This window comes from Salvelinus fontinalis, chromosome 14 (genome assembly GCF_029448725.1).
Source record: "Salvelinus fontinalis isolate EN_2023a chromosome 14, ASM2944872v1, whole genome shotgun sequence".
Taxonomy (NCBI): Eukaryota; Metazoa; Chordata; class Actinopteri; order Salmoniformes; family Salmonidae; genus Salvelinus; species Salvelinus fontinalis.
Genome location: NC_074678.1, coordinates 47,162,209 through 47,174,363, shown reverse-complemented (window position 1 = coordinate 47,174,363; position 12,155 = coordinate 47,162,209). Strand labels below are relative to the sequence as shown.

Below are 12,155 nucleotides of genomic sequence, written 5' to 3'. Positions count from 1 at the left end.
GTGTAGACTATATTAAATGGATTTATTAGACTTTTTAAAATGTAGATGTTCCAAAAGGTCTGCATCAGTGGCTATGCGTGAACGCCAGGAGATGCTAAACATGTTAATGTTAATTAACGGTCAATTACCGTGAGACAGGCAGTTATTTGCTTGACAATCACTGGTTGACAACATTTTGTGACCGCCACAGCCCTACTAACGAGGTGACATGACTGAACATGTCATTTTTGTTCATGTAAAACAGTATAACTTTACGTCCGTCCCCTCGCCCCGACCCGGGCGCGAACCAGGGACCCTCTGCCACATCAACAACTGACACCCACGAAGCATCGTTACCCATCGCTCCACACAAGCCGCGGCTCTTGCAGAGCAAGGGGAACCACTACTTCAAGGTCTCAGAGCAAGTGACATCACCGATTGAAAGGTTATTAGCGCGCACCACCGCTAACTAGCTAGCCAATTCACATCCGTTACACTCACCCCCCTTTCCACCTACTCCTTTTCCGCAGCAACCAGTGATCCGGGTCAACAGCATCAATGTAACAGTTTAACTTTACTACGTCCCCTCGCCCCGACCCGGGCGCGAAGCATCGTTACCCATCGCTCCACAAAGGCCGCGGCCCTTGCAGAGCAAGGGGAACCACTACTTCAAGGTTTCAGATCAAGTGACGTCACCGACTGAAAGGCTGCTAGCGCGCACCACCGCTACCTAGCTAGCCATTTCACATCGGTTACATTCAGTCATGTCACCTTATTAGGGCTGTGGCGGTCACAAAATGTTGTCAACCAGTGGTTAAAGGTCCGGTCCGCAAGTAACCCAGTTTTAGAATGGCCCAAGATATGCTTCATGAAATTAACCTCTTGAAACTAGAGGGCAGTATTTTTATGTTTGGAAAAATAACATTCCCAATGTAAGCTGCCTATTTCTCAGGCCCAGATGCTAGAATATGCATCTAATTGACAGATTAGGATAGAAAACTCTAAACTTTCCAAAACTGTCAAAATATTGTCTGTGAGTATAACAGAACTGATTTTGCAGGCGAAAACCTGAGGAATTCCAACCCGGAAGTGCCTCGTATTTTGAAAAATCCCTGTTCCATTGCCTGCCTTTCCTCCATTTAAAGGGTTATCAACCAGATTCCTTTTCCAATGGCTTCCACAGGTTGTGAACAGTCTTTAGACATAGTTTCATGCTTTTATTCTGAAAAATTTGCGAGATTTATCAAATCGCGTCAGTGGACTGCCAGATGTCCTTTGATTAGTTCCTGCGCGCGAAAGTGGTAGCTTGACATTTTCTTTATCTCTTGTATTGAATAGTTTACCGTCCAGTTGAAATATTAACGATTATTTATGTTAAAAACAACATGAGGATTGATTATAAAAAACATTTGACATGTTTCTACGAACTTTACGGATACTATTTGGAATTTGTGTCTGCCCTTCATGACCGCTCGAGCATGTGGATTTCTTAACATAACGCGCCAACCAAATGGAGGTTTTTGGATATAAAAATAATCTTTATCGAACAAAAGGAACATTTATTGTGTAACTGGGAGTCTCGTAAGTGCAAACATCCGAAGATCATCAAAGGTAAGCGATTCATTTTATTGCTTTTCTGACCAATCTACATTGCTGCTAGCTGTTCGTAATGTTTTGTCTAGTGATCGATAAACTCACAAACGCTTGGATTGCTTTCGCTGTAAAGCATATTTTCAAAAGCTGACACGACAGGCGGATTAACAACAAGCTAAGCTGTGTTTTGGTATATTGCACTTCTGATTTCATGAAATTAAATATTTTTAGTAATTTTTTTCGAATTTGGTGCTCTGCAATTCAGCGGATGTTTACGAAAATAATCCCGCTAAAGGGATCTATGCGCCAAGAGGTTTAAGAGGAGGCCGCCAACGCACAATAGATATCAAAAACGTATAATGGGTCATATCTTTTGAACGGTAAAGGCTAGAATCAAGCCGTTTTCTACCAGGAAAAGAGGGAGACTTGGCCATGTTGGCTACATAACCTGGCTATGAAATGCAGTGAGGAAAGTGGGAGGGTTGAGCAAGACTACAAATTTAAAGACTGCCTACTTTTCTATGCTCAAGGGAGAGAAAAACATAGCTAGACTTGTTTTACTATTAAACTCAATGCTGCTATTGTTTTTTATTTTGTAAAGCAGCTTGGGTTTCTTAACCAGGCAAAAGGTAGCTAAGTAGAAGGCTGATGGTGACTGGTTAGCTTGTACTTATTATCATTGAAAAGCATAACCTCTCAAAAAAAAACTTATCCAGTCCATTTAGTAGTCTGATTATATTCACAGAGATAATTTTGTCTCGTTTCGTTTTAGTCAACTGAAATGTAAAATCATTTTGTTCAGTTATAGTTTTTCTGTGGTTATTTAGTCAGTTATAGTTTTGTCAATTGCCATTAAAAAACATGAGTTTGACTAATATTTTAGTCACTATTTTGTATGACATGAACACTGCCAGTATTTTAGAGGTAAATGGAAGGGGGGTTATAGCCATACCTGGTGACAGAGTCGCTCAGTCGCTGAATCTCTCCCTCACTCTGACGAATAGCGGCTTCCGACTTTGTGACGTGAGCATCCTTCTCTCCAATCAGCCGTGAGTACTCCTCATTCACCCCCTTCACCAAACATAATCATAACATACACTCGTTTTTTTTTTTAAGAACCAAAAAGCTTTCGTGAACAGATTAACTGTTGATCCCTTTAAATACAGACAAAGGATTAAGAAGAGCGATGCTTTGTAAATTAACTCTCTCCTTCACTCAATTATCACTCAATTATCATAGCAAAGTATTATAGTACAGTACTCATTTCAACGTGTCACATCCTCTCTATGCAGGGAGAGGAAGGAGATTCACACCACCCTGCCCTCAGTTCTATCATCCTCGGTTTATGAACACTGAGCTAATCTAATCTTCGGGGTATTCATTAACCCAGTCAGGTGTGTGCAGCCCTGCTCCTCTTGCCCCCTTTTCGTATTTATACCTTTGCCCTTTTTCCCTTTCTCATATTCATTCCTATGCCTCTCTAATGAAAACGTAAAAACTTTTGCCAGGGCAGACAAGATGAATGTGCCACGACTGGCTTCGTCATCCACTCTCTCCTTCTACACACAATATGATCTTTCACACATTCCTCTTACCGATTCTTTCTTTCAGCTATTTCAGTGTCAGCTGCTAAACAGACATGCCATTTAGCCAATCAGTTGTTCTGCGCCAGTGTATCCTAAAGTGGTCTATCTTGATAAGGGATTGAAGACTGTGGTTTCATTTTTTCGTCTGGCGCTACGTCAAACGCACGTTAGTTTGCAATTTCGTCATGTAAAAACTGCAGCACTGGCATTTTACAGCCCTAACGCCAGGTTCGGCAATTCGCCTGTCTAACATCAGATCGCTTGCGCCGAGGTGGGAGGGGTGTCAATATTTGAGATGTTGCCTTAAAAACAAGCACAAAAGTGACAATTTCATGCAGTACTAATGGGAAGTTTTAAGACCCACAAAAACTACATCTTAACGGTAACGCAGTTGATAATGGAATGGATTTTGAGAGAGGAAGCGCAGACTATCCAGCCATGATGCACAGTGTCCATGGAAGGAGAGATGCGTCTTTTGTGACAGGGAATCGTGTTTATAAAAAACGATTTAATTTAAAAACAAGCATAGTCTACCATCCCCTTAATCAAGGCTGGTTTAATAGCATTGCGATATTAAAAGTAGCTTATGAATAAAGAGGTTTTAAATGGTCAACAGAATGCTTTGAAACATTTGAGGTTTTTGTCCTCATGCTATTTCATTATTCACATACCTGCATTTTTCTTGTTCAAGTAGGCTATCCATTCCCATTTTCAAAGAGCTACCCTCGTCCGATTACAAAAGATATGCTCCTCCAAACTATTCAGTCCTCCTATAATGCCAAAGCAGATTTTGGGGAGAATCTGCCTCACACATACAGTACCAGTCAAAGTTTGGACACACCTACTCCTTCCAAGGTTTTTCTTTATTTTATTATTTTCTACATTGTAGAATAATAGTGAAGACAACAGAACTATAAAATAACATATATGAAATCATGAAGTAACAAAAGTGTTAAACAAATCTAAATATATTTTAGATTCTTCAAAGTAGCCACCCGTTGCCTTGATGACAGCTTTGCACAATCTTGGTATTCTCTCAACCAGCTTCATGAGGTAGTCACCTGGAATGCATTAAAATTAACAGGTCTGCCATATTAAAAGTTAATTTGTGGAATTTCTTTCATTCTTAATGCGTTTGAGCCAATCAGTTGTGTTGTGACAAGGTAGGGGTGGTATACAGAAGATAGCCCTATTTGGTAAAAGACCAAGTCCATATTATGGCAAGAACAGCTCAAATAAGCAAAGAGAAACGACAGTCCATCTTTACTTTAAGGCATGAAGGTCAGTCAATACGGAAAATGTCAAGAACTTTTCAAGTTTCTTCAAGTGCAGTTGCAAAACCATCAAGCGACATGATGAAACTGTCTCTCATGAGGACCGCCACAGGAAAGGAAGTCCCAGAGTTACCTCTGCTGCAGAGGATAAGTTCATTAGAGTTACCTGCACCTCAGATTGCATCCCAAATAAATGCTTCACGGAGTTCAAGTAACAGACACATCTCAACATCAACTGTTCAGAGGAGACTGCGTGAATGAGGCCTTCATGGTCGAACTGCTGCAAAGAAACCACTATTAAAGGACACCAACAACAAGAAGCGACTTACTTGGGCCAAGAAACACGAGCAATGGACATAAAACCGGTGGTAATCTGTCCTTTGGTCCGATGAGTACAAATTTGAGATTTTTGGTTCTAACCCCTGTCTTTGTCAGACGCAGAGTAGGTGAACGGATGATCTCACCTTGTGTGGTTCCCACCGTGAAGCATGGAGGAGGATGTGTGATGGTACTTTGCTGATGACACTGTCTGTGATTTATTTAGAATTCAAGGCAGCCACCAGCATGTCTACCACATCATTCTGCAGCGATACGCCATCCCATCTGGTTTGCGCTTAGTGGGACTATCATTTGTTTTTCAACAGGACAATGACCCAAAACACAACTCCAGGCTGTGTAAGAGTTATTTGACTAAGAAGGAGAGTGATGTAGTGCTCCTTCAGATGACCTGGCCTCCACAATCCCCTGACCTCCACAAACCCAATTGAGATGGTTTGGGATGAGTTGGACCGCAAAGTGAAGGAAAAGCAGCCAACAAGTGCTCAGCATATGTGGGAACTCCTTCAAGACTGTTGGAAAAGCCTTCTTCGTGAAGCTGGTTGAGAGAATGCCAAGAGTGTGCAAAGCTGTCATCAAGGCAAAGGGTGGCTACTTTGAAGAATCTCAAATCTCAAATATATTTTTATTTGTTTAACACTTTTAAGTTACTACATGATTCCATATATGTTATGTCATAGTTTTGATGTCTTTACTATTACTCTACAAAGTAGAAAATAGTAAAAATAAAGGAAAACCCTTGAATGAGCAGGTGTGTCTTAACTCGTACTGAAGGTAACAATACAATTGACAGGAGCCTAGCCTTTTATATAGACGTGTGAATGTTATGCGTTAAGACATTTAGGACTACGTGTGCACACAGTGCCATGGAACGAGAGAAGCGATTTATGATATCATGCTTCGAACCCGATCCTATTTAGAAATATTGTTGGTTTAAAAAATGGACTGATTGTTTTACGTTTAATTTGATAAAAAAACAAACTTATTAGAAAGATTCACCGTCCATGGGTTTATGGTGAGAACGTACATGGCTCGGAAGCGATGCAATTTCGTCTGCTATTTCCGGAGGAGTGCAAGTATGATCCATAAGATGGTTCCATGATGTTTATATAAACATTATATTTGCCAGCAGTATAACGGTGAGTGGACATTCCCCCTGTCTCTTTATATTGGATCTTTATCCAGCTCCAGTGAAAAGTTTGGATGTGTGTAAAACCTTCCATAGTCTAAGTTGCCTTGTCTGTATTATACGCCCTTGGGGAGCAATTATGGTGCCTGTAACTATAGTTAGACATAGCATACTTAAAAGAAGTTGTTGTTTCGTTTCTATTAGAATTTGAATAAAATTATACACTGTCTTTTTAGGTCTATTTAATATCCTAGTGAATTTAACAAACTAGGCTATAACGGACTAACATTCTAATTGGAGTTGATGGCAACGCAATACATAAAATACCGTAAATACACAACTTGAAGCAACCACATATTTAGCCATGGAGCATGTTCTGACTGGCCAGAGGGGAGAATCCTCAACACACACACACAACTTGTTTATTCATCCAAACCCAGCCCTTTCACGCCACCGCCAACTTCTGCGCCCATAATTCTGGTTGTGAAAATAGCAAAAAAATATTTTGGACCCCCCCCCCCCAACCTATAACGCTACAGCCAGCGCTAAGATTTACCCTTGCATTAGAGTTGTTAAAATAGAGCCTCTGGTGTCTATTATAATGTTCTCTGTCATATGTGAATAATGAAAGAGGTGAAAATACAGACCTCTATCTCAAATATTTTGGCCTGCAGACTGGACACCTTCTCCTGCTCTTTAGGCAGCTGGACCCTCAGTTTCCCCACCTCATCTTTCAGACTCTGGATAGAGAGCAAAACATGCAAGTGTTCAAATTGTGCCAATCGGTCATTCAAAAACATGAAAGTGAGGAGAATTCTGCAGCTCCTGCACAGCAAAAGCACACTGTTTAATAGAGGTAAATGTGTTGTGATTCACACACAGTAATTAATTGTCTAATTAATCACAATAATTTCCCCCCTGTCACAGGCTTTTGACAGAACTCCAGCCAAACTCACCTTGATCTGGTTCTGATGATTCATGCTCTCGGAGCTCATCTGGAACTTGACCGCCTCCATCTCCTCCAGACTGGAGTCCTGGAGACTCCTCACCTGGCCCTCTGCCTTCTCCAGCTTGTCCTGCAGCTCCAGCATGGCTCCCGGAAGGTTCTCTGTCACCCTCAGTTCCTCTCTTAGGCTGGTGTTCTCCTGGCGCATGGCAGCCATAGAGGCCTCCAGCCGCTCCACCTCCCCGGAAGTTCTCTCCTCCAGTTCCCCTATCCTGTCTGCCTCCCCCGCCCAGCCTTCCTTGGCCTCCTCCCTTTCTGCTGTCAGTCTACAGATAGTCATCCCAAGCTCTGCCATCTCTGTATTGGCCCGGTGGAGGCCTTCACGTATCTCAGCATTCTCCATGGCCAGCCTCTCATTTTGGGCCTTTAGCGTAGCCAGCTCTCCCCTGGCGGAGGCCTCTGCGGCAGCCGACTCGGACCGGGTGGCTGCCTCCTGGTCACGCTCCCTGCTCAGAGCCTCTTCCCTCTCTTTGCACTGCAGGAGCTCGGCCACGTGCCTCTGGTTAAGTGCCTCGGTCTGGGCTTTGAGCTGCTCTGTTAGGGTCCTGAGTGCGTCTTTCTGGGCCTCCATCACCTCCAGCTGGGCCTGGCTCCTCATTCTGTCCTCCCCAGAGGTCTTCAGCTGCACTCTCAAATCCATCACTTCTGCCTGGAACCTGGACACCTCTTTCATGTTCACTTCCAGTTGGCCCTCCACCATAGTCAGCTTGGCGGCTACCTCCTGGCTCTCCTTGGCCTGGGCAGAGCTTCTCTGTAGCTGTGTTCTCTCCACAGTCTGTTTCTCAGTGGTGACCCTCTCTATCAGCTTTGTCTTTTTGGCACAGGCATTTTCTGCATCTGCCTTAGCCTTTTCCAGTGCCCTTCCTCTGGCCTCCAGGACCTCCACCCTGGCCTGGAGCTCTGCACAGCACCTCTCCTTGTTCTCTAGCTGGGCCTTCCTGTCTTTGAGCTGCTCCTGCAGGCTGGCCTCGCTCCTGCGGGATGCCCCCAAGCTCTTCTCCAGCTCTCCGATCTGCCCGTGGATGGACTTCAGTTCCTCCTGCATGGAGCTCAGCGCCGCCCTCACCGTAGCCTGCTCCTCCCTCAGGCCTTGGTTCTCCTGCTCCAGCCGTTTGGTAGAGGCATCTGAGACCGCGGCGGCCATGGACGCCCTCTGTAAACTCTCGTTCAAGGCCCGGTTCTCCTCACGCAAATTCCTGTCCTTCTCATCCACTGTTACCTTGGCGTCGTCCAGCTGGCCCCTCAGGTGCTTGTCAGACGCCCTCAGAGCAGCCACCTCGCCCTCCAGGGCTGCCTGGCTCTCTGCCAGTTCCTTCTTCAGCTCCTCATTCCTCTTCACTGTGTCAAGCAACTTCCCATTGAGCTCCATCAGGTTGGTGCACTGAGTCTTGTACTCTTCGATTTTATTGGCCTGCTCCCTGATGCTGGATTCCAGCTTGGAGAGGTTGGCGCTCAGGATGTCCCTCTCCGTTGTCAGGCCATGGCTCTGGACCTCCAGGTGCTGAAGCCTCTGTATGCTGGAGAGCAGCTCCGCCTCTCTGCTCTTCAACTGCTCCTTCAGGTAGAGTAGTTCCACCTCCATGGCCTCTTTCAGACTGCCTATGCTTTCCTGGATCTCCTCTTTCTCCTCCTCTGCTCTGTTTCTGGCCTCCTCTGCTTGTCTCTCCATCTCTTCCAGAACACTCTGGAAGTCCTGCAGCTGCCTCTGCAGGTTGTTGACCTCCTTCTCTCTCAAAGTCAATGCCCCTTGGAGCTTGTCAATGGCATTACGCTGCTCCTCTGCACACTCCGCAAACTTAGCGTTCCCCTCTGCAATGGATTTTGACAGCGACTCGAGCTTGGCCTCATCCCTCATTTCTGCCACCTCTTTGACCCTTAGCTCATCTGCCAGCCTGTCGGCCTGTCTCCTCCTATCCTCTCCCTCTGCCAGAGCCTCTATCTTCCCCCTCTCAGCCTCCTTCAGTCTGTCCAGTAGCTCATGGATCTTCTGTGCTGAGTCAAAGTAGCTAGTCACCTGCTGGCCCTTCTCATCCAACACGCCATCCAGTTTGGCCATTAGTTCTACGTTCTTCACCTCTGCGGTTGCCAGCTTCTCCTGAAGGTGGCAATTTTCGGTCTCATTGGCCCTCTCCCCGGCCCTCAGGGACTCCAGCTCGCAGGACAAGGCCTCCTCCCGTGCCTCCAGGTCTTTCAGGGTCCCTTGCATACCCTGCTGTTTCTCCTGGGCGGTCAGCGACACGTCCAGCTGCCTCTGTAGCTCCACCACCACACTCCTGAGCTCAGCACCCTCCTCCCACATCTGCTGTACCCTGTCTAGGAGCTCCCGCTGCTTCAGCTCTGACTGGTCCAGCTCCAGGCGGAGCTCGTCCAACATACTCACCTCTACGCTGGAAGGCAACAACTCGTTCAACTCGCTCAGAATGCTTGGGCCATTGTCAGGGCTGCCAAGGAACTCATGAGCCTGCTGCGGTGGTTTAGGGGGTTGGGGAAAGAGAGTATTAGATTGAGTGCAGATGACACCACTAATTTTATGGTTTTCATTATGGTATAACCTTAGCAATATGACTAGCAATATGTTAAGATATGACCAGTTCATAATATAACCATATTAGTGCCAGCAGAATAAAAGCTTTGAGGAGGAAGGCTGGCTGTGTCAGTACCTGTGAGTAGGTGCTGGCCAGACTGTTGATGCTAGAGCTGCGACTGGGTGGTTTCCACATGTGGCCAGGTGAGTTGGGCATGCCCAGTGTCCTCCTGGAGATCAGAAAACACGTGATGAGGTGACGTCACCAAGTATCGTTTTAATCTACGTCAATTCCTCAATCCAATGCACAGCACCTGGAGAATGGGATGTATTATAAACCACTCGGTCTTGGTGATCGGTTACCTTGCGAAGGTGGGCCAAGACGAGTCAAGGTCATGACCCCTGGAGGCCACATCAAACTGGACCTCGTTGAGCTCATACAGTTGACTTATGATGTCAACACTGAGGTGAGACTTCAGCAAGGGGCTGCGAGTATAGTACCAGTCACTGCACAGAGAAGATAAGCATATTGATAGAATGAAAGGAGAAACACACACATTCACATAGAAATACCTTCACTAATATACTTAGCCTGTTCGTTATATTCAATTACCTTGACCCTCACAAAAAGTACAGTGCATATATGAAAAATGGACATCCCTTTTGTAACCACACATATTCATTTCACAAGTACATCGAGCATACAGACACGACTCTTTACGAAGGGAGAAGCAACTTTTCGAGAAGCAGATCTTTACAATATATCTTGACTGCATCTGAAAACATATAAACCCCTCAAACCCACTGGATACTGTTTCCAGTAACCTTTGGTGCCATAGTACAGGCACACTCTCTTTACTCACCTGAGGAACAGAGAAATGGGTTTGTAGAAGTAAAACCCCGCAAGGGAAGAGAAATTTAAGGAAATGATGTTAACTTGAAACAATGAACTTACCGTCAGATCAGTCCAAATCTCAGAATAGTAGTCTATGTCTAATGAACTGTCACTTCAACCAAAACATTTAACAGTCCCTTAATTTAGCCAAACATCATTATGTTCCCCAAATTTGACCCTACGGATCCATGTTCAACCCCTAAAACTGTTCCAGAAGTGGTGTCAGGTTTGAGATTTTCTCCTCACTTTGCCATTCCCAAGTGTGAAACGTATTAAGAGAGATGAACCCCTCTTTGCCTCAGGGTTTTTAACCCATGACCTCTGTAAATCCTGTGCCGGGTTGAGTTTTACCTGGTTACCCTTTGGTTCATGAGACACTGCTGCAGCGTGTCGGCTAGTCGTTGGTGCACCAGGGAATAGCGAATGAAAGCCCTGCCCTTCCCCAGAGATGTCTTCAGCTGGAAGGGGAAAGTAAATAACATATTCACAGTGCTGTACAGCAAATATGTGATAGCTGTTCATCTGCAGCACCAATGAGGCCTAAAATGAGCATATGTGCTTCTTGAACATGTCCGTTAAAAGGATAGTTCAAATCAACGTTTGTCAGACATTTTAATTCCTCAAAAGTGGTTTATAATCATTCATCCATATTCAACAACATCTGTTGTGTAGATCCTGCTTACAAAGAGTATTTGTGTTTCATGGCTAGTGTCCACCACCCAGCAGAATGCCAAATTCTCCCATGTCCTTATTACTACAGGTAACTGTCAAAATAAAGGAAACACCAACATAAAGTGTCTTAATAGGGTGTTGGGCCACCACGAGCCAGAACAGCTTAAATGCAAATTGGCATAGATTCCACAAGTGTCTGGAACTCTATTGGAGGGATGCGACACCATTCTTCCACAATAAATTCCATAATTTAGTGTTTTGTTGACGGTGGTGGAAAACAGAATCTCCCATAAAGTTTCAATTGGGTTGAGATCTGGTGACTGTCACACACACACACACTTTAACCCCGTATGCTCATTTGAGACCCCTTTTTCAAAGTCACTGATATCTCTTCTTCTAGCCATGGTAGGCAAAATAAATAGGTAACTGGGCATTTTTATACATGACGCTACGCATGATGGGATGTTAATTGCTTAATTAAATCAGGAACCACACCTGTGTGGAAGAACCTGCTTTCAATATACTTTTTAAAATCGCTCAATTACTCAAGTGTTTACTTTATTTTGGCAGTTACCTAGTTATCAGCGAGACAGAGAACTGAATGCATATACGTTAATTAAGCAATCCATGACAGTTGCAATGTCAGGAGTATTAGCGATCAGGTCGTTTTCAATCCCTTGAATCACTGTTGTGAAATATGTGTCTGAGTGGATTTGGTACATGATTTGTAGATCAAGTTTATTTGTTCCTTCATTATTTCACATTAGGTAAAAAAACAATAAGACCCAAAACTGTAATATTATACATAACTTCAGATAGAGGTTAAACAGAAATGGTGACAGTGTTTGCTGGGACCCATAAAACGGTGGCAAAAAACCTCTGAAGATACAACATTACATATATGAATTACTACTAAACGTTGTGTAATAACAGTTGACAATCCTTATAATTGACTTTTAAAAGGGCTGATCTCCATACCTCTGGGATGGATTTGACAAAGCGGATACCATCGTTGGCGCCTTTGATCTTGGCCAGACAGTCGCTGAAATAATCCCAGTAGTCTTTTCTGGTGCCAAGAAATGTTGTCTTCTCCTTCTGGTCAAACTGAAGTGTAGATTACGTGTTAGCAACAAATCTTACATGACATACTGTATAGCGATG

At 44.3% G+C, this 12,155-nt stretch overlaps 1 protein-coding gene across 2 annotated transcripts in view; it reads right to left on the bottom strand.

Annotated features, from left to right (window-relative positions):
* LOC129811018 (FYVE and coiled-coil domain-containing protein 1-like) overlaps positions 1 to 12,155 on the bottom strand; it is a 67,276-nt gene that overhangs the window by 35,383 nt on the left and 19,738 nt on the right. For both annotated transcript variants that reach the window (XM_055862115.1, XM_055862114.1), the window contains exons 4-10: positions 11,973 to 12,098; positions 10,674 to 10,780; positions 9,791 to 9,934; positions 9,564 to 9,657; positions 6,854 to 9,367; positions 6,545 to 6,637; positions 2,525 to 2,643 (exon numbers count right to left, since the gene is read on the bottom strand). In XM_055862115.1, coding sequence (XP_055718090.1) covers positions 2,525 to 2,643; positions 6,545 to 6,637; positions 6,854 to 9,367; positions 9,564 to 9,657; positions 9,791 to 9,934; positions 10,674 to 10,780; positions 11,973 to 12,098 — 3,197 coding nt within the window. The remainder of the gene's footprint in view (positions 1 to 2,524; positions 2,644 to 6,544; positions 6,638 to 6,853; positions 9,368 to 9,563; positions 9,658 to 9,790; positions 9,935 to 10,673; positions 10,781 to 11,972; positions 12,099 to 12,155) is intronic.